At 38.3% G+C, this 26,741-nt stretch overlaps 1 protein-coding gene across 1 annotated transcript in view; it reads right to left on the bottom strand.

Moving 5' to 3' along the window:
- Window positions 1-14,876: 14,876 nt before the first annotated feature.
- SKAP2 (src kinase associated phosphoprotein 2) overlaps window positions 14,877-26,741 on the bottom strand; it is a 166,057-nt gene continuing 154,192 nt past the window's right edge. Inside the window, exons 12-13 of the mRNA XM_090046706.1 lie at window positions 18,009-18,110; window positions 14,877-17,593 (exon numbers count right to left, since the gene is read on the bottom strand). Of these exons, the coding sequence (XP_089902832.1) occupies window positions 18,018-18,110 (93 nt within the window). The 3' untranslated portion in view covers window positions 14,877-17,593; window positions 18,009-18,017. The remainder of the gene's footprint in view (window positions 17,594-18,008; window positions 18,111-26,741) is intronic.

The following is a 26,741-nucleotide window of genomic DNA, read 5'->3' as shown; positions in this document are numbered from 1 at the left end:
GTGTTTTTCTTCCCCTGTGAGGAGAATCGTCCACAACCTTCACAAGATACAGCCCACTGCTCCCCTGCAGGAGGACTACAGCATCATTAACAACCAAAGACACTTCAGGCACAAGTTGAGGCTTCAGTGTCTCCAAACCTTCCTGTCTCCCATCAAAATTCATATCCTGTCACTGTTCTAGGAGCAGAAAGGCTTCTCATTACAGCATCATTCCCCTCTTGCAAGAAATACTGATTGCTGCACTGGTGGCTTTGGAAGGCAAAGATGTAATTTAGCAAAATAATGTACCATGCTGATTAATTTAATGTAGCCCATGACTAATTATGGTAATTCATTACATCTACAATTAGGCTAAGTAATTTATTGCACTGCAGTCTCATAAAGCAGAGGATTTATATCGAGTTTTGAATGTCACCCAAAGGACATTTCTGTACCTTGTCTTTACTGAAGCGGAATAAGGCTGCCAGCTGAGATGAGCCAAAAAAAAAAAAAGCCCCTATCCACCCTTACTCTGCCATATTTGATGTTTGTATTGCAGGGAGAATGCAGGCATGATAAGAGTTTTTTTCTGGTAATATCCTCCTCCTCCAATTGCACCTTTGTGATTATATGGCACTGCATTTCCATTTTTTCAACCGCACACCAGTTTCATCAGATGTGAGCCCCGGACACCTAATACACTGAAGTGCACTGAATGTGAAGCCTGCTGGGCTGTTACTGAACATCTTGTGCAAATTTTTTGAGATGACCAGAGAAAAACTGGCATTTATTGTCTCTCGATTTCTCCACTTATTTTGCGGAGTGTATTTGCTGTCTACTTCAACAAAGGCTTTTGCGTGCCTTGTACAGATGAAAGGGGGACATCTCCCTTCACTTAGGAAAGACGCATACATAGCATTATTGTGAAATACAGCCTCCCTTGTACCCTGCAGCAGGGTTTGCTCCAGCAATGCTGTACTTCGGAGACCAATTTGTTTAGCTGATCACTGTCTCTTTGACGTGGCTGCAAATGTTACCTTTCTTTTTCAATCAAAAACACAGCAGGGTGTGCCATCTGTTTGGCACAGGCTCGACTCTCTTCCCCAATGCCTTTTTGTGCAGATAATTTTACGTGGCAATTTGCATGAATCTTTTATACCTTGGTTTTGGTCAATACAACTTTTTTTTTAAATAATGCACTGTTCTGGCGAGTACCTTAAATGCTAAATAATAACAACAACAACAACAAAGTTCAAATAGGCAACAGTGAAATATCAGAACAAAAGTATTTTTTTAAGATTATTTTCTGAGCAAATGGGTGCCTGTCACTACATTGATTATTTAAAATAGACATGTTTACCAAGACTGGCTAACATTTTCCACTGCTGCGTTCCACATCATTTTCCGTTTTATATTTTACCTGGCAGGCACAGCTAATCAGAAGATTAATTTAACCATTTTAAAGACCTTTTTAAAGCAGGTTAACAAAAAATAGCCACCATATTAAATTGTCATTATACAACAAAAGCTAGCAGTAAAGCAGTTAACTATTTTTTCCCCAGCTTAGATGCTGTTCAGAGCAATGAAGCCCCCCTAAACTAGGAACAGATGATCAGCACCACAAGATGAAGCCACAGGGATGCTCATGGAGTTCTGAATGCTTTATAGAATACAAATGAATTATCCTCCTGCTTCTCCTACCAGAGCATATAGGCTAGACCTCATTAGAATTCACTATCATTCCGCTTTTCTAATGTTAATGTACCAGTTATATAAGAAATGGGAAAGGCGGGGGGGGGGGAAGTTTATGCCACAATAATGGCCAACATGATATCATAATTCTGGAAACAGGACTTAATATTTTTAAGGAAATTACTACCTCTTCCTATTTTCTCTCTTACTCCTAATGCAACGTACGTCCTTTCCTCCCTTTAATAAGTGCATTTTAATTGTGTGTCTATCTTAGAACTGCAGTGACTACAATAATAGACTTTATAGTTCTTTTTTTTTTTTTTTAAAAGGTGCCGTGACTAAAGATCAGATTGTGAAACCTTTGAGTTCATTTTACTGTGAAAGGAAACATAGCACATTACCTTAATAAACAACTGTAGGAGTTTACTACATCCAGAAATAACTCAGAGTATTAAGGCTTGTGCTTTTGTCTGGAGTGCAACAAACAGTGTAATGAAAAACAAAACCACCAAGACATAAAAATACAATTTATACCTTTTTATCAAGCCAAGAAAAAGTTGGTTAATGTTTGAAAAGGGAGCAGTAATGTATATTTATTGACAATTTTATTGTAATAATTAGATGTTTACACAGTCTGGACATTGTGGCTAAATCACTTCCAGCATGTTTATTTGCAAAGGACTGTTTTCTGGGCAGTGCAGCAGGTTCATTAAGAAGATAGACTGTATTAGGATTCAAAGAAATTACCAGCTCCTATTCTTTGCTTCCCTGAATCAAATTTTTTTTAAGACTAGAAATAATGAAGTAACATGGAAAGTTATTTCCTCCCATAAGGAAAACTAAATCTGTTGGAAGATATGGCCTCCAAAAACAAACTTAACACCATACATTTGAAGCAATGTACAGGAAATGCTCCTTTTAAATACTTATTAGTGGCTTTTCATACATATAGTTTTAATGTTTTTTTTTGCACGCTAGCTAAATGACAATATATTTAATGAGGATGAAGTCCTTTTTACAGAGCTATTGATTCACTTCAGAAAGTAATTTGACTTTAAGCCACCATATATTTTTTTTCTTAAAAAGAGCACCTACTTTTAAAGTTTTAAACCTATGTCTCAATACCTTTCAGCTATTGTAAAATGTTAAACATCCCCCAAGCCAGATATACAGATTAAACTGAAATAGATTTCTAGCCTGGATACACCTAACATCTTTTTATAGCCCTTACGTTCTTTGTTCTTGTTTGCTAATCCTGCCTTTAAAAATATTTTCTCACTTGGATCTATGTTTCACGTCTCCTAGCTTAGCATAAACAAAAATGCCAGATTTTAAATTCATACAAAATGCAACAGAAAAGAAAAGAACCTAAACAGTAGGATCTTTTAGAGAAGAAAGCCATGTACTGTGGACAGGAACAAGGCACTGCATTTAGTGCAATATCCATTTTAAAATTTAAGAACTGTTTAAAAATTAAGGCAGTAAATAGACTATAATGTTGCTGCTGTCTAAGTTTACCTCCATTACAATTAAGTAATCAATATGCGATATTTATTACTGTTAGACTAAGCATAAAGAGAAATTTATAAAAAAGCCCATGTGCTTAAACCTTCCCGATTTTCCTTTTACAGCTATTTAGCTAGAAAGATCACTATTTTTCCCTAGAAGACGACTTCTTAAATTGCAAACAATGCATCTAAATGCATTCTACTCCCCACACCTGCAAATAAAAACAAAAAAGATAAAGGAAATTGATAGGACGGTGGCAGCTTGTAAGGGAAACACTGGGATATATCTTCTGTAAGCTGCACAAGTCAACTCTCAGACTTGAAATATTACAGATTTAGTTTTACAAGTCAATCACAGCTATATATTTGGACTTGTAATTACTGTCAGTTTTGACAGTGAAGGCAATATTTTTTTTCCTGACACGTGCATTTCAATAAAATCAGGTAGCCACATCACACAGCACTTTCATAAATGCAGAATTAAATATATATTTTAAGAGGACTCCTTACAAAGATAAAGACCAGCACTGGAATGGGATTAAATATTGGTAACACATTAAATTAAAAAGATAATAAAAAAAGAAAATTACCTCTAAATACCTACTAGATCCAAAGCCTGCTGAAGATTTCAGCAGACTTTGGATCAGTCCCCCTATACTCTTGGAAGGATGAAAGAATTAAGAATCAAAAGGAAATAACTGAAGATTTGTTGTTTTTCATACAAGATACTTAGATACCATAGTAATGATATAAGCTAATTACTTTACACGGATAAATTACTACAACTTCAAACTTGGGCTATTTTGCCTGGGGAAAAATGACTGAAATGCTTCGCCTGACAACAGAAATAAAGGTAATATTAAATACATTCGAACATTCAAATTTGGTATCTGTACAGTACAGTGATATACATGATCCTACTTAAAGAATGTCATCTTAACTTTCATTAGAGAACTGTAATTTGAACCAAAGACATTGCTGGTGTAATGCCTCTGGTTTCAGTAAGAAGAATATTATTTTAAAAGATTGTTGGCTTGGGCCAACTAAAGTTGAAAGGTATTTTTTTTGTCTACCTGCCAATCAAATGAATCTGCCATCTCCAAATGGTTACAAACCATCTCTGTGTGGTGTCATTTGATCACTAATGCTGGCCCAATCCATGAAAGCACTTATGTGTATGTTTAAAACTCAATGAAGTTCGTTGGACTAATCCTGTGTGGACATGTACCATTGCTGGTTAGTGGCTACAGGCACCCCCCACTTGATGCTGTTTCACTTAGCGCTACTTAGCTATAACACTCATTCGAAATTGAAACCTCATTTCACTTAGCATTCAGCAAGGTTCGTTATTAAACTCACAGTTGCCATCTTGGGTCATTAAAAACAACTGTGGTCGCCATCTTGAGTCATCAAATACTTTTGTTTTCATTTAACGCTCGGTTTTTCAGGAACCAATTAAAAGCGCTAAGCAGGGGTTGCCTTCACTGTGAATTAGATAATCTTTTTGGGAGCATATCTGCAAAAAGCCTCCTCACATTATAGATGGAAGTGCCAATGTTTTCTCAAATCCCTCATACATACAAGCAAATTTACAAGTCCAAATTCAGTGCGCCTAATGCCAGTAAGGTCAATTGTGTCATACCTGCTTGCAAAAGGAATAAATTTGTCCCAGAGAAAACAGAATATGCACAAAGATGTGGAGGCTGACATTGGTCCAAATATAGCTATTATAATCCTGCTACACATTCATTTATGACAAGATAAATCCACATTATTAAACACTTTTTTCTATTGTTGAAAGGATAATAGTATATCCAGCCAGCATAGTCATCTGCCTTTGATAGCTGTCTATACTACATGTTACTGAAAACGACACCTGTTCTTCCCACTTAGAGTTACTAAAAAGAGGACACTGAGGGAGCTGGATAAAACAGAACTTTTAATTATACCTGTCTAATAGGCCTGTGTGAAGCAGTAAGTATTTGCTTTGGATTTGGATTCGGCCAATTCAGAGGACAGTGATTCAATTCAGAGATTCAAATCACTGTCCCCATTCGATTCAGCCGAATCAGATCCGAAAGATTTGGTGCCACTTCAGAGATTCGGCATAGACTAAACAGGCTGCTGAAGCAGCTGCCTCCAGCTGGTCAGTCTGTTGGGATTGGGGCTGGGACAACCTGCCCAGCCCAGGCAGGAGGGCAGTTACTCAGGGAGGAGGGCGGGGTATGCAGGATATGGGTGTGGCAGTGCTGGGAGAGGGGGCTCTGCTCTGCTGCTGCTTGCCCAGCCAGTACCGGGGGGGGGGGGGAAGGGGGGGGCAATGCAGTACAGGTGTGGCTCGCTCCAGGCAGAAGGCGGCAGCAGGGCATAGCCCCCACTCTCAGTGCTGCCACACCCACATCCCATGTGTCCCAATGCCAGCTGGCAAGTGGTGGCAGGGCAGAATCCCCACCCCCATTGCTGATACAGGCACAGCAGCACTGGGAGCAGGGGCTATGCCTTGCTGCTGCTTGACCCCTTCCACCTGGAGTGAGACGCATCTGCATTGTGCCCCTCCCCACCCTGGCTGTGTAAGCGGCAGCAGAGCAGAGACCCTGTTCCCAGCACTGCCATGCCCACATCAGTGCTGGGAGTGGAGATTCTGCGCTGTCACTGCTTGCCAGTCGGCACAGAAAAGTGGGTGCTGCCACCGCTTGCCCCCTTCTGCCCAGAGCAAGCTTTGGGCGCCTGCATCCCGCCCCCTCCCTACCTTGCAAGTGGCAACAGGGCATAGCCCCTGCTCTGCCGTGGTCACATCCTGCATGATCCCGTCCCAGCTGGGCAGCTTGTCCCAGCCCCAGCCTCAATTCCTCCTTCCCCCATGTCATTTCCCTCCCCCAACCCCAACAGACTTACCAGCTGGAGGCAACTGTGTGAATTGCCTGTTTAGTTTATGGCCAAATTACCAGATCTTTTTCGACTCTTTTTCCGAATAAATGAGGATGCTTTGACTCAATTCAGAGCTTGTAATTGGTCTGCTGATTTGTTTTGGGGATTCTGTCCGTGAATCAGGCAGAATCTCCTCCAAATCAAATCAACTACCAAAGCTTTGCACAGCCTTACTGCCTAAAACCAGAGGACCTACATTGTTTACAATAGGATTATTCCATCGTTACACTGGTGTAACCAATCAGAATTTAACAGACTCCACAGGCCCTGAATCCACAAATTGGGAATCAGAAATGAGTAGGGTATCCAATTCTTCTGTCTAAATAGGAGAAGCATGGTGCACCTCAGAAATCCACTCTGAAGCTGGAGATCATAGTTTCATAGTTTCTAGGGTTGGAAGGGACCTGAGTAGATCATCTAGTCCGACCCCCTGCCATGGCAGGAAAGAGTACTGGGGCCAAACGACCCCAGCAAGGTGTACATCTAGCCTCCTCTTAAAAACCCCCAGGGTAGGAGCCAGCACCACTTCTCTTGGAAGTTGGTTCCAGACCCTAGCCACCCTGACCGTGAAGTAGCGCTTCCTGATATCTAGCCTAAATCTACCCTCTGCCAGCTTGTGACCGTTATTCCTGGTCACTCCTGGCAATGCTTGGGGGAACAGGGACTTCCCCAGTACCTGTTGGTCCCCTCTGACTAGTTTGTAACAGGCCACTAGATCCCTCCTCAGCCTTCTCTTGTGGCAAGAAAGATCAAGGCAAGAAAAGTCGGTCAGTTCCTGTCCTTCAGAAAATTCTCTACATTAGGTACTAGGCATCAGGTAATTCTGAATTGCAACAGGAAATCAGTTCACAAATCAGCCACTTATACTTAGGTGCCTTGTGGTCCTGGGCATGTTGTAAAACACATTTATTCATGCAAAGCCAAACACTCAGAATGATGTGGCCAAATTTTAACCCTATTACTTAGATTAGCAGGCAGTTGCTTACTCAGCCTGCCTCATTATAGCCAAGGGGACTGCAGGTCTGAGCTACTGTTCACGAATGCTAGGAAGGGGTTAATAATGACTTATAATAACTGTTTACCTACAAAAGGTCTACTGAGGGTAAAGGAAGTCTCATGGCTAAAGTCCTATACAACATATTGAAAACCCAATATGATTGAGTTTATAAATACTGATTTGCCTAGAAGTATACAATATAAAAGACAGACAGACAGAGGATGTTTGAGTCATTGTTCATTTTCCTGATACCCCGGAGTGATTATCGGCACTACAAATTTTCATTGTGTTGCCGGCAGATAATGTAGAGTTGTGTATAAACAGAAAGCATTCCAACAGTTTCAGACAGGAAGATTGTACATTCACAGGACTATTGCCACAAGAGTAGTCTTGATAATGATCCTAGATTTATTGATTGTGCTTGCTGTTACAGCATGCCTATTAGCTGTTATCATTAGCTGGATGATGAAATCATTGTCTAATTATCAACCTAAGGAATATCAGACTCTAACTTAAAACATACCCCACAGTGTAATCTGAGAATTTGGCTCTCGATATATTAACAGTTGCCCCTTGAGCCTCAGTGGGCATGTCTACACTTGTGCTTTAATGCACAGTAGCCTATTCTGTTGCCCATTAAAGCGGCATGTACAAAAACTGTGCTAATTTGTTAATGCATACCAAATAGGCCGCTGCGCATTAAACATCACCTAAAAAGCATGCACTTGTGCTACTGAGCATTAGTGCAGCCTAATGCACATTTCTTTAGTACCGTATATTGGAGGTACTAAATTTAATGCACATTTGGAAAAGCATAGTAATGCACATGTAGATGCCCCCAGTGTTGTATGAACTGAAGTTCTGCTGAATTCCCTTCATTCTTTATCTAAATAAAAAATGCCTTCTTCCACCTATGGCTGACCAGGGCCATGCATAGACGAAAGGAGAGGCACATGTGCATAACTCTTTAAAGCGGGTTAAATGCTTTTGCTCTGCTCTAATGGCGTTGGTGTTTGCATACATCAGAGGCATATTGCGCAGTAATTCCAGCTGCTGTAGCAAATTCGGTGGCGTAATGCATCTTAAATGACTCGGGGCAGAGCAAACTACAACTCCTTCAAGGATTTTTAGTTTGCTGCCCTGCACTTGTGGGGCGAAGCACCAGGGCTCTGTGCAGCTTAGGGGCTCTGCAGAAAGCCCATGCAGGCAGCGTGGCAGCAGCCCAGGAAGGCAGGCTCCACCTAAGTAAAAAATAAGCATTGATTTTTTTTCTCCCTCTGGAGTCTACCTGCCTAAGTTGTCCGGGGACCCAGTGCTTGCCTCCGTGGCTGTGGTGCCTCCCAGGACCACCCAAGCTGGGTGCCTGTGGGCGGGTGTCACCTAGGGGAGGGCCACCACTGCCACGAGAGGAAGCACCAGCCCCCCCTCCAGAGCCTAGGGACCACTCCACCTGCCAGCAGCTCGCCCTCCCCTCCCCACCCCTGGAGAGGCAGGTAAGTGCATGGGTGTGTGCACGACACGGGGGTTTACTTGTCCCTAAATTGAAGTGGCGCTTTTATAAATCCACTGCTTCAATTTAGGGCCCCCCCGTTTCATCTACACATGCCCCAGGAGACCACATCTTTTCCTCTCTGTGACCCTAGTTCCACAATCTGTACTTTGTCTATTTCTGGCTAAACTACTATACTATACCTAGCTCCACTCAAAAGTTACAGTGGTTAAAGCATGAAGCAGCCTATGAAGCTGGACATATCAGTAAGATTACATTACACCAAAGCTTCACAGTTCGTATGTGGACAAGATCTTCATAAACTGTACAACGACTTAAAGTGATTTGGTTCCTGGCTATCTTATTATGTTACTACTTATTACTGTGTTTGGCAGAGATATCATACCTGATGGAGACACCTGGGAAGGACCTCATTCAAATGTTAAATGCTTTACTTTAAGATTCAGATTGAGCTTGACTATCGCCACTTTCACAGCATATTGAGATTCATTTGCAGGCAGGCCTTTTCCTAAAACCTAATCTGCACTTGCCACAGAGATCTGACCTAACTCCCACTTGTCATCTGAACCAGCAGGAAGAAGTCTTGGAAGGAAGAAAGCAAGAGATGGGAGCTCCCATGAGAAGCTGTAACATGTGTGTCCAAGTACTCTGGTGACATAAATGCATGCAACAATAATGGTTTATTCTAAAGCACTGCACCTTTTATTAACAGATAAGACTGAGGACAACGCCTCCTACACTGTGAAGTTTTACTTACCCCAATCACTTGACAAATTTGCAAAATCTATGAAACAAAATGCATGTTCACTAACCACTGCCTCTGTAGTGGTACTATATAGATCACGGGATGAATAATACAATTCCTTTCATATCCAAGTCACAAATTAGTAATGACAAGAGGTTATCAGTGGATGGATATTACAGAGCAATATGAAGGCAATGTATTGTCTCAATCCAGTGAGCATAGAGATATCCATATCAAAAAGCCACCATTCCAAAGGCCATTCTCAGAACCACAACGGAATAAACGGAAACTTATTTTCTTGTCCGTAAAGGTAGTCTTCTTCTAGCCTGAATAGGTACATATTGGTTCTGTGGGTGCCTATGTGTATGGAGGGAGGAGTTGTAAGTCTGTGGAAAACAGATATTTCCACAGATATATAAACAGATATTTCTGGTTTCTATTAAACATTTTCTGGCACCTTAAAAAAAATAAAATTAATGGTGAAACTGTCTTTAAAATAGAGGGGAAATAGAGCTTCTAATGTTTTGTACTGAATATTTGCATGCCATGGATGAAGGAAAGTCAGTGCCATAAAATGCCTGAGAAATGTTCAGAAGAGGATGAATAATTATACATCAAAGGGATAGCCTCATATTAGACACATAAGAGATCTGTACTGAAGGGACTGGAATGGATCTTTTCAGCAACTGGAAACTGATGAAAAAAAGATAAGCCCAAATCCATATCTCTCTATCAATAACAGCTGGAATATTGTGTTCATACACTTCTAAGAAATGAGGATCAAAAATCTGATTACACACAGATGGCATCGAGCTTCCTACTTCTCACCTCAGACTTAGACATTGGTCTTCTCTATGCACAAGACACTATAATCCTCTTAGGATGTAGTAAGAAGAGGAGGTACCCCTGCCCTCCTTACACCACACACTTCAGTGGGTAGCAACCATCTTTTCCCACTTACTTCAGAATACACATGAAATTGCAAATGTACCAGCGAACAACTCAGTAACCTGCACCAGACAAGATGTTTGTTCTCTATATTACTCGATACGACTGCATCAGATCTTACTACTAAGATGCATGTCAGTTCCTGGATGGGAAACTCAAAGAATACTCTGCTGCTACTGGAAAACTGAAAGACTGTTGGTGATTCTGCATAATGCTCTTTCCTGGCCCAAACAGTTCTGAATGTGGGTGGATACTGAAGTGCTAGGAATTCTGTTTTATAGGTCCCCTTTAAGTTACAGTTATGTTGTGATGAATGTGTTAATCACAGCATAAATGGCAAGACTGCTACACATACATCCAATCTAAGATGACACCATAAAATGGCAAGCCATAAAAATGTTCTACATATAATGTAGAACATTTTTATGGTTGGTTTACATAGCACCTTAAAATGAACTTCTAGAAGGTCTAGCCCTGGGCTGACAATTAGCTGATTGTTGGCTCCAGCACTGGGACTGTACTGGGGTCTCAAACTGGCCCAGTGCAGCCTGGGACCAGGGTCAAAAAATCAGCTGATTGTCAGCTCCAGCCCTGGGACTGCAATGGGGCAAATGCAAACCTTAGTGTAGTTCCAGCACAGAAAGCAACAACTAGCTATTGGCCCTGGATCTATGATCACCTTGCAGCTTGCCGATGGAGAGGGAGCACAGGATAATGATCCCAGGCTCTGCCTACAGGGCAAGAGGCACCATTACCAGAATCTGGGTTCAGCTCCCATGGTGCCTTTAAATGAATGTGTGCCAAGTAATAATTCCTTTCCTATCTATATAAATCTTCATTTGCATTACAACTGTGTGTGGAAGTTTTTTTTCATTCCTCAGTGTAAACTTTAAAAGCATTACTCTAAATCATTTATCACCTATCACATACCACTAAAGTCTGTTTTTTGAGTGCTTAGGAGGGAAAGAGAAGCTTCCACTACACTGCTGGGCACAGTATGTCAGATCTTTCATCCTTATTTAAGAGTAGAAAGTGAAGGGGGAGAGAGATTAGGTTTTAGTGTCACCTGAAACTATCTGCTTCTTAATCTACATTTAGCTCCTGTTTTCAGACAGTCTGTATTGTTGTACTTGGATCTCTCTACTCATAGCTACAAGAGGCAGATGACACCTGATTTTTAATTTTTCCGTTGCTGCAAGATTGCTGTTCCCAAAGGAGTAGGAAAGAGCTGGCTTTTGAATAAGAGAAGAAGACATCTCTGGTTTTAAATTGGGCTCGCAGTGGCATCTCTCTCAGGCACGGAACGTTATACAGTGTCCTGTAATTCTCTGTGGACTTCCCTCCTCGTGGCTCCTCTCTGAAGATTCCCAACTGCAAAAACAGAATTGTTTAAACCAACTAGATCCTGTTTCAACATTATCTCTGTATAGTGTCCTTTTGTCAATTTATGCAATGATTCAGGGGTAGACTGTTACCCATTCTGTACTGCAGCACAAATGAGAAGAGATAGAAGCAGCATACTGGATCATTCCTTACTTCCCTGTACCAATTTACCAATTCCTGGGAGCAGGGGAAAGCAGGATCTAGAGCTGCTTCACCCTTCTCTTCCCCGCCCTACACTGGTGCCTGGATTGAAGCCACAGAGGCATGATCCACATCCTTCCACCAAAATGCCACAGAACAGGCCTGGGGCAGTTCATTCTCCTCAAAACACCAATAGAAAGGAGTTTGACTAAATCACTCCCAGAAAAGCACAATAATGTGTGGCCCGATCATCTAACCACTGCACTATGAAACTATTTTCTGGGATGCAGAGCGGTAAAAGAGCTCTACTAAAGACCTTAGCCTGACAAAGGGTTTTTGAACCCAAAAGCTTCCTTAATAATTGTTTTCCAACTACTTAAGTTGGTCTAATAAAAGATATCAGAGTCATCCACAGAACCTTGTCTGCCTACTAAAGACCAGGTATTCTTAGCTCTAACCCCAACTTAAGGTGTTTTGGGTGTGCTTTTAAGTAGGAATGGATGCAAGCACATGCACAAATACTTGTCTGAATGAAGAGGTCTTTGAGGAACAATGACTTTACAAGTATGACAGGGCAATGTCTTCAGGATGTATTTCAATCATATCTAAATACCCCAATACATATCATTCCATGTTATATTTAAAAATATGTTTTTAGGAGACTTTCTTGTATCTTCTATTCTAACATAATTTTACAGTATTCTGAACATTTTCTTTATCTTGATTTATGTTCTATTACATAATGGGAAGAGGGGGGAAATCTAGCAATACCCTATTTTATAACCCTTTTTTATATTCCTTTCATACCAGGTAGATTTTGCTCATCTCTGCTTGCTTTTTTACAGTTCAAGATCTTGCAGGACCCCTACAAGCTAGAGGAAAAAAAATGTGTGGGGATTCTATTGTGTGTACCAAAGTTGCTTTTTTCTCTACTTAACAGTAGTGCACAGCTTTATAACACTTTAAAAATAACTTCTGTATGCTGGTACAATTTCTGGTGATTCTGCTAGTATCCCATAGGCTTTGTGAGCTCTGAAGCTAGAGGGGCTGGCTTTGTGTTGGCCCCTGTGCAGCTCCAGACACCCCAGAAGGCTGGTGGGTGCCCAGCAGAGCTTGCATCTTGGGTAGGCTCTGTGCTGGGTAGCACTGTAGGGATGGAGGTTGGCTCTGTGCAACCCAGGCCAGAGGGAGTGTTGGCATTGGCCCCATGCCATCCTGCCCTGCTGAGGACCCGCTCCCTCCCAGCAAGGTGTGGTTGGGAAAGGCCTTTGTGGTCCTAGATGAGTCAGGGAAGCATGGAGGCATGGTGGGGGGGGGAAGGAGGAGGGGACTCAAACACCGAGACCATGGTGCCCCAGAGCAGCCATGACCTGGGACAGCATGTCTAAGCATTGCCTGGGGGGATTCAGGGCTGGAATGGCACCTCTTCCTCCCCAACCCCACTACCCTGCTTCTGCCAGCCCCCCTTTCCCTCTCTGTGCCCCCGCTGTTTCATAGATTTCACAGACATCAGGGCTGGAAGGGACCTCAGGAGATCATCAAGTCCAGCCCCCTGCCCAAAGGGCAGGAAGTCAGCTGGGGTCATAGGATCCCAGCAAGATAAGCATCCAATTTACTCTTGAAGGTGTTCAATGTAGGTGCTTGAACCACCTCCGCTGGCAGACTGTTCCAGACCTTGGGGGCTCAGACAATAAAGAAATTCTTCCTTATGCTCAGCCTGAAACGGTCTTGCAGGAGTTTGTGACCATTCGACCTAGTCATCCCTTGGGGCGCTCTGTTCCTTTGCTCTGTGCCCAGTTCTGCCTTCTCCAGCGGTCTGCGGCTATCTGCAGTCTCCTACAGCCCCAGGAGGCTGCAGAGGGCCCCTTGCCTGGAAAAAGCAGGGAGCCTCAGAGGCCCCCTCTCCCTACGGAAAATTGCACTTCTCTCATGTTTAAGTGTGCTGTAACTTTATAATGGTACAAAAAGTGCTCTAAATTACAGTGCTGTAAAACGAGCACAGAGCACTTCTGTACACCCACCTAGTGGCCTGTCTAACTTAGTGGTGTTCTACTACAGTCCATTTGGGTACTTCCTCTTATCTTTAAATACCAGCCTAGTGCTTTGACAATACCCAGTTAACATCATAAAAATTAGGATTCTGGTCCATATCTACATCTTCTCCCATGTAAAAAAATAGTTTTTACCATTTGGCTGTAAAGTTCTGTCTCTAATTCTTTATTCAGAGGAAACTAGAGGCTATGGACACAACAGCGCCTCCCTCGGGCAGAAACATCATTAGCAAAAATCCAGCAGGAGGCATTTTGAAAATAATAGCTTTTCTTCTTTTGAGTTGATGGGTCTGATGCAAAAGCTTTTGAATTCAACAGTCTTTCCATTGACTACCATATACTTCAGAACAAGTGTCAAGGAGTTATGCTTCATACCACTCATAAAGGTGTGTTATGTGAAGGATGCAGAACAAAACTGAACAAAAAGTACATATCTAGTTTTGAACACAAGGGAAGACTTTTCCAAAGTGCTCAGGTTTGGCTTAATTACCCCTTAAAATCAAAAGAGGTTTTTACCATTGGCTCTGAGAAAAGCAAAGTGAGGTTAACACTGAGCACTTCTAGAAATCTCACCCTTAAATATGGGTATCTAAGAAACTGGCATCCAATAAGCATACACTATGGTATACCTAATTATAGGAAATATGCAAAAGGAGGTAAATCTCACCTAGATGCAGGTAAAATCTGTAAGCCTGAAGCAAATAATGCAGAGAAAAAGAATTATATACGCAAATGTACATGAAATCATGCTATGGAGTGGCATGGTTATGTCCGGGTGCTGTAGCAATAAAAGTCATTTGTATTACCCTTACTTCACTGAATAAATTCAAATGACAGCCCCATTTCATTTCTTCATTCAGTTTGGAGGCCAGATGGCATTAGAATCATTTACTTCACCTTGTTGTGCTTAATTACTACAATCAACACACTATTTTCCAAATTAATCATAACAAAGTAATTTCATTAGTAACACAGCAGGCTGTTGAATTATTAGCATCATAACAGTTTGCAAACAATTAAACTTTATTTGAACCTTAAAAATTTGCAGAGTGGAACATTATTGTAAGATCTAATGGCAGTATAGCACAAATTCAGTACAGAGCAAATAATCAAGTAAAATGCTGCATAAAATATGACTTACAATCACCTTTACAAAAAAAATTAGCTGTCTTACAGTTCAAATAAAGGCAAATGAAATCTAAGTAAACAATGAAAATAAAGCAATTAGCCTATTTTCCAACATCCAATTTTGTTTAAATTGTATTAATAAGAATTTTCTCATTCAAAAAAGGTTATGGTATTTGCAACGATTTAAAGTAAACATTGTATTGATTTTGCTTTGCTGGCTTATTTCAAAAAAATTCGGGATGGTGCTGGAAGTCTCCTCTTCTTGAAAAAAGTTTTTCAATGTGCATGTTTTCTGTTTGATAACCTTTCACGCTGTACAAACAGACAGAAAATAAATGCTATAGAACAACAGACAAAAGATACTTTATTTCTATTTTTGTCACCATCAACAGGAAAAATAGCTCAAAGAGCTTGTTATTCATCAGTTGGGTAAGGACTCCCTCTCCTGGATTAACAGGATAAGGCGAAGGAGGCCTCCAGTGATTTTAACTTGTAAATGCAAGTGCCTGTGCATGAGATCAATTGGTGGGGGCAGGGTTTCCAAGTACTGCAACATGCTATGAAAATCTGCTGCCATCTACTGATAAACCACTATAGTACAAATTCTTCTTTTATATACCAAACGAAAAACAGGAGAGCAATGCCCACTAACACTGTCATAGTTTAGTTTGTCAGCAGGAAAGTTTCCCAAGGTTTAAATTGGCCGCAAAAATCTGCTATGGGTTTAATTTTGACATATAATATTGCTGCCCAAAATGATTACTGATTTTTTTAAGAGTAAATTTGCTATAACTTAGATGTTTATAAATTCAGTTTTATTGGTCATTCATGTGTACATGCCTTTGACACAAAAGATAGTAAATCAAAAAAGTTGCAGGGGGATTTCCAAATTATTAAATTAATATAAAGATTTTTCAGTGTGTGGACTTATTACGCTGGTTTGTTAAAAAGAGAGAAAGTTTTTCTAGCCATGATATTAACAGTGTATTAACAGCCATGATATTAACAGTGTACACAGTATGCAATCTACAAGTACACTTGATAAATTAAAGTAGTAAAACTCTGAAGGTTGAAGTCTATCATTTTCATGCTTCACAGATTACATACACATGAGATTTCAATGACCAGTTCTTTAAAAAAATCGTTTGTAAAATAACCAAACTCACCCTGGTTCACCTCTTACTAGCAGTCTTGTATAACAAAAAGTGAAATAAATTATTTAAAGTAAAACTCAGCTTTAGTTGCCTGAAATAAAACAATTTAATGTTTAAATTAAAACTACCTTTTATCCCACACTAGTTCCAGGGCCTGCCTGAAGCATAAACAGCATAAGCAAGTACTAGGGGACCTGCACAGACTCAGCAATTCACAGGCTGGCTTGGCCTGTCTTTTTGGCAGCTTGAGGGTCTCACAAATCATCAGACCACTCCTGGTTGCTTCCAAGTGTTCTGGGGAATTCAAAATAACTAGGGATATTATACATGCACCTATACAACAAACAAATGGAACAAAGGATTTTTAAGTATTACTACAATTGGAATTGTTCGGGTTCTATGTACAAGAGATGCTTAATTTTTTTTGTAACTGTACTTTGTGGTGGTATAATGAATAATCATATCCTGCTTATGCTACTGCTGAGGCTGAAGGTATCCCTTACTCACATGTATAGTCTCACAAACTCATGGCATAACTTGGGTAAGCAGTAGGCAAGCCAGGAAGATTAGATCAGTGAAAGTGTCTGTGCTTCAACAACAGAAAAACAGGTAAGGAGTGCTTTGCTGATAAGAAATTCATGCACAAATGCTATTTTTTATGCATCCAGCACCCAAAATAGCCATTTTCAGTTCCATGTATTTTTTCATCCAATATATGTCTGCAAATAAGGATAATACAGTGCAAGTCAATATAGTTCTACTAATTTTAAAGAGACTCTGATGATTTACTCTAGCCCTCTGTTATTCAGTGATTATGAAATCTTACTATATATAAAATAAAATCCTATGAAGTATAAATCACATTTAGAAATTTAAAATAATTTTTTTTCAGAAGCACATCATTACATTGCTACACAGAAATTATTTAGCTTTCTATGAAATCACTTCTAGCAAACTGAAATGAAACTATCAGCTATTAAAATCTACCTGAAGTGAATAATTTTCTAATTTCAAGATCCTGCTGTATTTTCAAAGCTTTAATAGGGGAAAAATTATCCTGTTCCACTCTAGTATAGAACAGGTGGATAGGACAAGTGCTAATACTGCATAAGGAGAACAGCGACAGGTAGAGTTTTACTGATTGTGCCTCACACATTAACTGTTATCTATTTAGTTTCACTGTGCTGTAGTTATGAAACAAATAATTGTACAGAACTTTTTTCCAAAAATGTTGACAAAATATTGATGACTTGCAAAACAAACTCAGAAATGCGTTTTTCAAATGTTTTACTTCATATATTTGAGATGATGTTCTAACTACAGCCATGGCAACTGCAGGTTTACACAGCAGAATCTTCCCATTTTGGAGCCCAGATCTGGAAATTGCATCTGCACACCACGCTGGACTTAAATTTCAGATTTCTTTTGACTGAGAAAAGTAAGTTTGCAATACATGGTTAGTTTAAACAAACACACAAACAACCCCAAAACACCCATACAAAAAACAGTTGAGCTCAAATATTTCTCTTCCATACATGTCTAATTGTACACATTGACATTATTAAGCAACAAAAGCTAACCAGAAAGCCTGTAGACTTGACTCTACTGAAAGAGGGTAGGGAGAAGAAAGTAGTAATGGAATACATCTTATTTCAAACACAGTTGTTTGTTTCTATTTCATACACAAACCCAACAGAGCTGCTTTAATTGAGCCTTAAATATATTTTGCTACAATCTTCATGTTAACAGGACTTCTGCAAGGGTTCCAGGAAAGAAATGCTCATGAAACAGAGAATAGGGGAACATATAAGCCATTACAGAAGATTGGATTAAAATGTACTTACCCGGGCCTCTCAAATATCATACATCTCCATTATGTAGGCTTTAGGCACCAAGCCAATGGTTCCCTTCATTTCTCCTACCCACCAGCCAAATCTATTGTACTCCTAATTGAAAACAATATGCAATATTAACCTTTAGTCTGATATAAATGCAATAGAGTTTTGTATGCAACTCCTTATGGATGTTTCCTCCTATATACAGTTATAAGAGCTTGAATTCCAAATTAAAACATTAGATCTTTTTGTTGTAGGCATTCAAACTGCAGTTAGGCAAAGATATAAATTCTATTTTTAAAATACATGCATACTGTTTAGGAAAAGGAAAGAAAAAGGAAAAACCGTTTCCTTCCCCCACCCCAAACTGCTGTCAATGTTCCTGTATGACAGGTAAAAATATACTTGATCTCATCTTTCTATATATTTTTTGCCTGGATAAAATCTTATCATAAGGCTGACCTCTGAAAATTACATCCAAGTTATTTAAAAAATAATCTTTGGCTTAAATGTGAAGGGAATGCTATATATTTAATGCACATCCTCTTTTTATGGACTAAGTATACCGCTGACTTCGGGGTTGCAAAAATTTTGACAACAGCTCTCACATGTCTGACAGATGACTAATGTATTTTTGTTTGAAATTTGCTTAGGCTTAGTGAGATAAATATGAAACAAAATGAATTATAATAGTTTAAAGAAATAATATCTTCCAAAAGCAATACCAAGCAAGAATACTGTGGGATCCAAAATTTAATTTTTTTCCTATGAGGTAAATATTTTAAGATCAATCCTAACAGCTGTTCAATAAATTGAAACTGCTGAAATTGCACACACATATGTATTGAGTTAAATATGAAGCATTATTAAAACCAAAACTCCATTCAAAATGGAATGATTAGTAAGATAAAAATTACTATGGAACAAACATGGAAAATATAAAATACACAGATACATATGATAAACAACTTCTCCCTCCTGACACGCTGCTGCTCTTCTGAGATGAGAAAAGCAAGGCTGCAGGATTTTTGAATTTATGGTTCTTCTGAGCTGATGCTATCAGCTGCAATTTTGCCTTTAGCCAAACCTATTTGTGATGCAGCAGTCAAGAAGCAGACAGATGTTTAAGGGTTAATAGATTTCAATTGGAACCCAAACTATCCTGACTTTCTGCTAATATACACAGGCTGTTCTAGAGGTCCCTAGGGTCCTATACAGTGCTTAGTACCCTCCATTCTCCCTGTGGGGAATGTGAAAGGACCTTTATAAATATAGAGATACAGTTTGCGTATTTATACTTCATTCTCAGGCTTCCTAAAAAAAAAAAAAATCCATTTTCATTGTTCTCTTTTATTTTTATGTTCTGTTTGAACAGTTACTATTTAAAACATTTTAAAAGCCCCTCCTTCTCCTCTTGGAGGCAAACAGAGCATTGACCATTTGAAAGTCCTACCCCAGAATATATAAAATCTTAAAAATACATAATGTAGGAATTTTTAAAAAATCCCTAAATACAAACACACACATTAGGAAGGCTCCTGATCAAATGCAAAAGTGCATGCCTGGAAAAAGGTAGGAAAGGAATTCATCTCCTTTTTTCTACTGCAGCAAGGAATTCTGGGGAGTACTTCTTCTACAAGGTTAGGTACCGATATTTCAAAAGGCAGAAGCAGAATTGATCCAAGTTACGCAGTTTTCTGCAAGCAGCATAGTTTAGCTCGGTAGCTAACACAACACACATTCAACCTTTGGTGGGGTGGCATATCTTAAAAATGGGTTCCACCATTTTTAAACCAGTTTATGTGCGCCAAACTTATGGTCTACTAGGGATATAGGCTGGTTTTGTGTGCTGAACTGTTCCACTCACTCACACCAGTAAAAGTAAAATGCCTGTACTTAAAAGTCCAGGACCATTTGAACTAGGCTGTCAATAGAACTGGCCCTTGCTGCTGTTTAAGAGGGTTTCCGGGAGCTCTTAAGGGATTCCTTCACACTGCAGTGACAACCCTTACAAGCTAGGTAACAGCTCTCAAAGCAGAGGCTCAAATAATTTATTTAATCTTGTTTAAAATTTTATATATTAAATAAATGCACGTGTGTGTGTTTGTGTGTGCGTGAACACAAAATATATATTTACATATATCTGTATCCCACAATATTACATTTATATCAGAATTATATCCCCAGAATAAAAAGTGGTACTTGTTCAAGATGCCAGCCCTCACTTATGCTATAGGAATTGCAGTACATTTTTCAAAAACAAAAAAAAGTAACAAAATATTTTAAGTTGCTATCTGGAACCCATGGAGAACTGGCAAGAGACTAATTAAAGTTTTGCTAGCCATCACCAACACCTTCCACTCCTGCCTCCCACCTCTCTCTCCACCTTCCAAACAAACAAGAAAACAAACCAAACAAAAAAACCCAACGTGTAAGAGCAGGGAAGTGGCTTAGTTAAGTGGGCAATAAGCTACATATGACAAATGGCACTGGAAAAAACTATGGACTAAATTGCCACTTGGAAATCTTTTGCTTAATGGCACTCCATGAACTTCAAAACAACATTCACGCTTTAAAAAAAACAAAAACAAAACAAAAAAACCCCTATTTGGATGCCTGTAATTAAATTAAAAACATGTTGCTTTTTGAAAACTTTTCATTTCTTGCTATTTAGTAATACATCATTTAATACTGTTGTGTGAAAGTAAATGATAAGGTGAAATGGATGGTGATGGAACAGTCTACTAAGCTAATTTATAGATTCACTGCAGCCATTAGATTATATAGACAAGAATGCAACACAGAAGCTTTTACTTTATCACTGCTACTCTTTGTATGAGCCTCAGGAGCAACATGAATATCCCAATTAAACTATTGGCAAGCTATAGAAGTTGGAATGAAAATCTAACAGACTCCTGATTACCAAGAACATTATGTTTTAACTTCAGGTTTTGGAGTTATAATTACGTAGCAGTCCCTTTCTAACTGGTTAACATACATACGTCTTTCTCCAAACATCCTAACTCCTCCCCCTCCCCCACCTTCTTTGCAGACGCACACACAACATCCAAATTGATGTATTGTTTCTACCACTGTTATCAATGATAAATTACTTACAGTGACAATATAATGCAATTGATTCAATGTTGTCTTGAGGTCCATATGTCTATTACTGCAGTATAAGACATGTAGAATAAAATAAAGTCTAAAATCCACATTTAAGGGAAATAATATATAAAAATGCAGAAGCAGTGGACTCCAATTCTGATGGATAAATATATCTATCTGCTTCAGAATTAGAATGTCTGGTGTTCAGCAAGCAGTACCCAGGATCTCAGGTACCAGTAGGCTTACCATCTGGTATCCCTCACTGCATTCAGCTCTTAACATCAGAGCTAGCATAGGCAAGTGGCTACACTTCAGAAGGACTGATAAAATAATGAAGAGTCCTTTAATCTACAGGAAACCATTCTAGTCAATTTATAAGAAATATTGCATCCCTTTGTAGGATGTGTAATTATTTTCTATTAATCATGTGCTATAAAGCTACATTATGTGGTTATTCTGTTATCACTAGAAAGAGGCCTGCAGTCAGCTCCTGACAATGTTAGGTAATTACTAACACAAAGCTTCTTTCTCCTTATGTAGAAATGCTATCAAGATCCAGTGGTGCTGTGATGCTTACAGTATGAAAATAACACTCCTAAAAAATTCAATAACTGCGAAATGAATTGCTTCAGGGGGAAATAGAGGAGTAGTGGTATGCATGTGTATTATATCTATAGATATAGCTATAAGGAACAGGAAACATCCTTGCCAAACAATAATAATAAAAACAGAGAATAACTACATGAAAGCTAAATGCTTTTAAAAATACTGTTATATTTTCATTGTTCATTCAGACACAGGGAGGTGTTTTGTGTTGTTTTTAAATGCAGAAGTTTACTAAGCAAAGTATAATGATTGCATCCTTTTTAAAAAATAATAGATGATGGTTGTATTTCCGAGCTGCTAATTTGACAGAGTTTTTTTATTACACATTAATTCTCTACATATAGAATAAGGTAGTAACAAAATACAAACCCTGATCCTGAGAAGACTAATAAGTCTGCTCTTAATTACTATGAGCAGATGCTTTATCCCATTCCCTCCTGACCAACTTAATGATTTGAAGTTAAGCATGTGTTTAAGACTTTAAAAGATCTGGGCCCAAAAGATCTTTAAAGTTTGTTGAAGAGCATTCTGGAAACACACTTTTAATCCTATTATTTTATAGTGGATGGAACGTTGCCATAGGAAAGAGAAACTGAAAATGCAACAGGTTTGATGTAAGGTTCTCTCTTCCTATCTGTAAGGACCAGACCCTGTGAGAAGCTATGCATTTCTAGATGTTTAGTACCCTCTCAACCCCTACTGACTTTAATAGGAGTTGAGAACATTTGGTACTTCTGACCCCTTTGCGTTCAATCTATATGGTGCTTTTTCTCCTTTAAAATGATGTCATAAAATTATATTAATGACTTGAGGAAATCAGTGATCCATTTAAAAATAAATACAAAATGCAAATGGATTAAGAATTTTTATTTTTTCATGTTACCAATAAAACTGCTTCTACCTATAAATATGAAAACTTTATCAATTGATAATTTGAATGTACCAATAAATACCTAGTGTGTAGTGTATAGTGAGTAGCCTCTGCTATCAGGATAGAGGCGGCACAGGGGGCAGGGAGAACATTTTTTAAAAAAGGACCTATGGGCCAATTCTGGCAATATAATATTTTAAACCACTTTAATTTGTCCAGGAGATTCAAACTTGCTGAAAAAAATTTAGAACTTCCTTTGCTGCAACTCCTGAATGATACATAGTCATCTAGGGAGCATTTTTGGCAGAGAACAACATTTTCTCTAAAAAGCAGAATATGACAAATGCTTTAGATAACTGAATGAGACTTCTTCCCAGGTGGAAGGGTTGTTTTAAGACAGCAGTAAAATAGTCTTCCTTAGGAATATAAACCTCAAAAATGTATTGTATGGTAGCACTGTTAGGTTATATATGTGCCATTATGACATATACCAAAATATAAATCAATTAAAAGTTACAGGACAAATAAAGGGTAAAACAGACCTGGTTCTAACCTGAAAACTGATATTCTGAAAACTTCATAGAATGAATAAAGATCCGTTTCACCTTCCATCTCATGCCACCATGTCAAAAAATATTTCTTAGTCAGATAGGTATATGCTTACATTTTGTTAATAAGAACTTATTTTGTTAAATTTACAGAACTAGAGTTACTTTTGAATGGATCTGGATAATGCCATGCTTGAAGGTTTTCACCCTAATCCTGATCTAAAAAAAATATATATGGTAGGCTTGTGCAAGAAATATACCTAAACTAATGAATAAAAGACTAGTTTACATTGTAAGTTCATCACTGGGAACTGAATTATTGATAAATACAGCTTTCCATATGATCAATTAAATAGTCTAACAAAAAGTACCACAGATTATAGTACAATATGCAGGCTGCCTTTCATGCAACTGTCAAAAACAATATTTGAATCATAATACTTGCACTTTTCAGGAAACAGCTGCACTCTTATGCCCTATTATATTTTCATAGGAAGTAATCTAAGTTTATAAAACTATTACTCCTTTATTTTTGTTTAATGAAAACATAAAAGTGATGCGTTTTAAAAGTTTGTTTTCTTGACAGCACAGTTGCAATACATTTGTAAACGTTGAAAACAGTGTGTAGTTATATGAATATTGACCTAATACGCACTCCACATCCAGCAAAGTTTAAGTGTTGTCAAAGCAATGGGTTATGTGGGAGATGAAATTTTCATGGGCAATAAATATCTACTTGAGTGACATCAAGCTGCGTTACCATATACTAAATTAACAGGGAACAAGTAAAATTTCAGTTAAAATGAGAGGAGGGATGACTCCCCTGTCTTCCTAGGAAATGTTTTTGGTGTTTTTAAAAACATAATTGTAGACATCTGGTTGGTATGAACCATGTTAAAAAGATAAAGATTGTGCATGAATCCAGAAAACTGCTATATGGCAACAGACAACAAGAAGGATGTAATGGCCTGCTAATTCACTCCACAGTTTCATGATCCTTTGCATCTGGCTTACGGAATGAAGCTTTCCAGCACAAAACTTTTTCACTGAAAATAAATGCAATTGTTGCACTCTTGTAAACTGTATATCCACAGCACACCAAATTTTGACAGATCCAGCTGTTCAGCAATCCATAACTGTATATGTCAGTTTTCAGTGAAAAAGTAATGTTAAAGTCTGGTGCCACCATGGCTATAGATGGTTCTTTGGGGGTGGAGGGAAGCAAAAGGTACAAATTTCTGAAAGCTGTATAGAGCAGAATATAAAAAATTCATCAAAATGTTCAAGAGAATTTTAAGAAAGAACACTGACAGAAAACTAGGATGGATTCATTTATAAGCAACTAAATTGGTATCTCACTTGGCCAAATTTAAAGGTTTTAAATAGATGCAAGAAAGATTAAAATTTATTGTTAATACACAGCTAAGCATTTGCAAGATCAAAATCATAGCTGGCCAAATTTTGTCTCTTTCGCTACACTTTTTTCTGAGTTAACTCAGAGACTACTCATGATTAAAGTCAAGCATATTTTTGCATTCTGTAATGTTTAATGACCTTAAAAAATACTTAACAAATTAATAAATCTTGTTTCACTGAAATCCCTACTATTTGCTTCAGATGCACACAAACTGGAATGGTCTTAATTGCACTGTATTTGTTGTCTTTATCTATTCATAGTGTAAAAGTGGCTCCAGTTTTCAAAAACTGTTCCTGTCATAGTAATCATCTCATTACAAAGTGAAAACATTTCCTTTTTCACACTTCTCTAAGGATCTGTGGAAAGTATGAGAAAATTACAGCTGTTTGGAGAACATGCAAAACTTATTAGCAGAAGTTAATACATACATGGTAATAGTTATTATAAACAGGCCAACATATTTATGATTCACTATAAAACATTTTACAACTGCACAAATACTCTATCATTTTGCTAATATTCCACTGTTCCTACTATAATACTTTAATTTAATTCTTTATCGGGAAAACATGATTTCTACATGATTAATGTCAAATACATGGCTGACATATGATAGGAAAGTAATAAGCCATAGCTAGGATCAAGCTGAAGTTGAATTTATGACACCATTTTGGGTCTGCACACATCACCTACTGTCAGTAGCTGCATCTCTCATTTTCAACCACTAGATGGTGTGAAAAAATTAAAAAAAAATTGCCAAAGATTCATGCCACTGCCACAAAGTCTAAATATTAATCTAGTAAATTAAAAAATATTTGCTGAAGCAAAGTCTTTTCAAATTTTTAAATTGTCTATATTATTTTTTACCTTGGTTATATTCTTACTAACCAGATGAAGGTGTTGTTAATGCTTAGCCCTTGAAACTGAATAAAGTGGAAGGTTAAGATGGATAATTCCCTGGCACTTCACCTCCAACGACCCTAAATTCAGACCTGACAGTAGTGACCTGCTCATTTTTCTGAAAAAGCTGCAACAGTCTTTAAGTAAAATAGGCCTGTATTTTGTGAGCTCCATTTTGAAGCAGAAATCATTCCTAAAACAGAAAGCATCTATATATTTAGAGAAACTAGCAGACCAGTTTCAAGGACTGAATATGTATTAATCAAGGCATGGCCATGAGATAGTTGAAATGGATAGCATGTTTCTCCACCTCTGCCCCACTTTATAATGAATGGCATACTTAAATGGTTTCAGGGAACCAGCCAAAAAAACTCCCCACCTATGATTAATAATTAAGATTTCATAAGCCCCTTATAGCATTAGAAAATAGTACAATGGACAAGGGCATTGATGCATAATGCGAAACTGTTTGTGCCTGTAGTTTACATGTTTAAGTATGCTACTCTTCAGTACTATACAACTGAATGAATGTCTGCTCAATCATAAAGACCTATTCTACCTTTAGAAATGCAATTCTACAGTTATTAGTTTAAGTGACAATGAAATACCTCAAAAGTAGTACATGGTCACATTATCATTAGCAATATATCTTCGATATTTTTATATACGATTGCCCTCCTAGCCATAAATCTTGAATTTATTTAAACAGAAGCCATACATTCATTATCCAAAAACACAGCAGTTAAACAGATCAAGGAAGATTTAAAGCAATTTTGATGAAACTGAAAAGTTTTAAACTAACAGAAACAGAGGACTGCAACCTTCATGATGTTACTTATTTCAGCACAGAAGTGCTGAAACACTTTAAAAGGGCTACCACGACTTCAAATATGGATGATACTAAATGACAACTGAATATGAAAGAATGTAACGAATATTTTAACCTTATTTGTCGACTGTGGAAAACTTAAATATTTTTTTTTAAATCTGTGGGTTAGAAGAATATTTTCCCCTCAGATGCAGTCATATGTAAGCCTCACTGAGCTTGGCATAAGGACATTCAAAGGGGGAAAGTCTTCCTTAGGTTAATTTATATTAAATTAAAACAAGGATACTGGCTTAATCCATGACATTATGCTGAAACAAAAAACTTGCAATTATGATTTCCTTTACACATAGGAGAAAATGGTGCATTAATAATTGCCTAAATCTGTCAGTAGCATACACAGAACCTAAGTTATCAGAACAGATAAAACCCTAATTCAAGAAGAAGAGCATTTCTAGTTGCAAGA

This window comes from Crocodylus siamensis, chromosome 5 (genome assembly GCF_052110815.1).
Source record: "Crocodylus siamensis isolate JL-2025a chromosome 5, ASM5211081v1, whole genome shotgun sequence".
In the NCBI taxonomy this organism is placed as follows: domain Eukaryota; kingdom Metazoa; phylum Chordata; order Crocodylia; family Crocodylidae; genus Crocodylus; species Crocodylus siamensis.
Note: the sequence above shows the minus strand (reverse complement) of the source record. Positions and strands in the feature narration are given on the sequence as shown.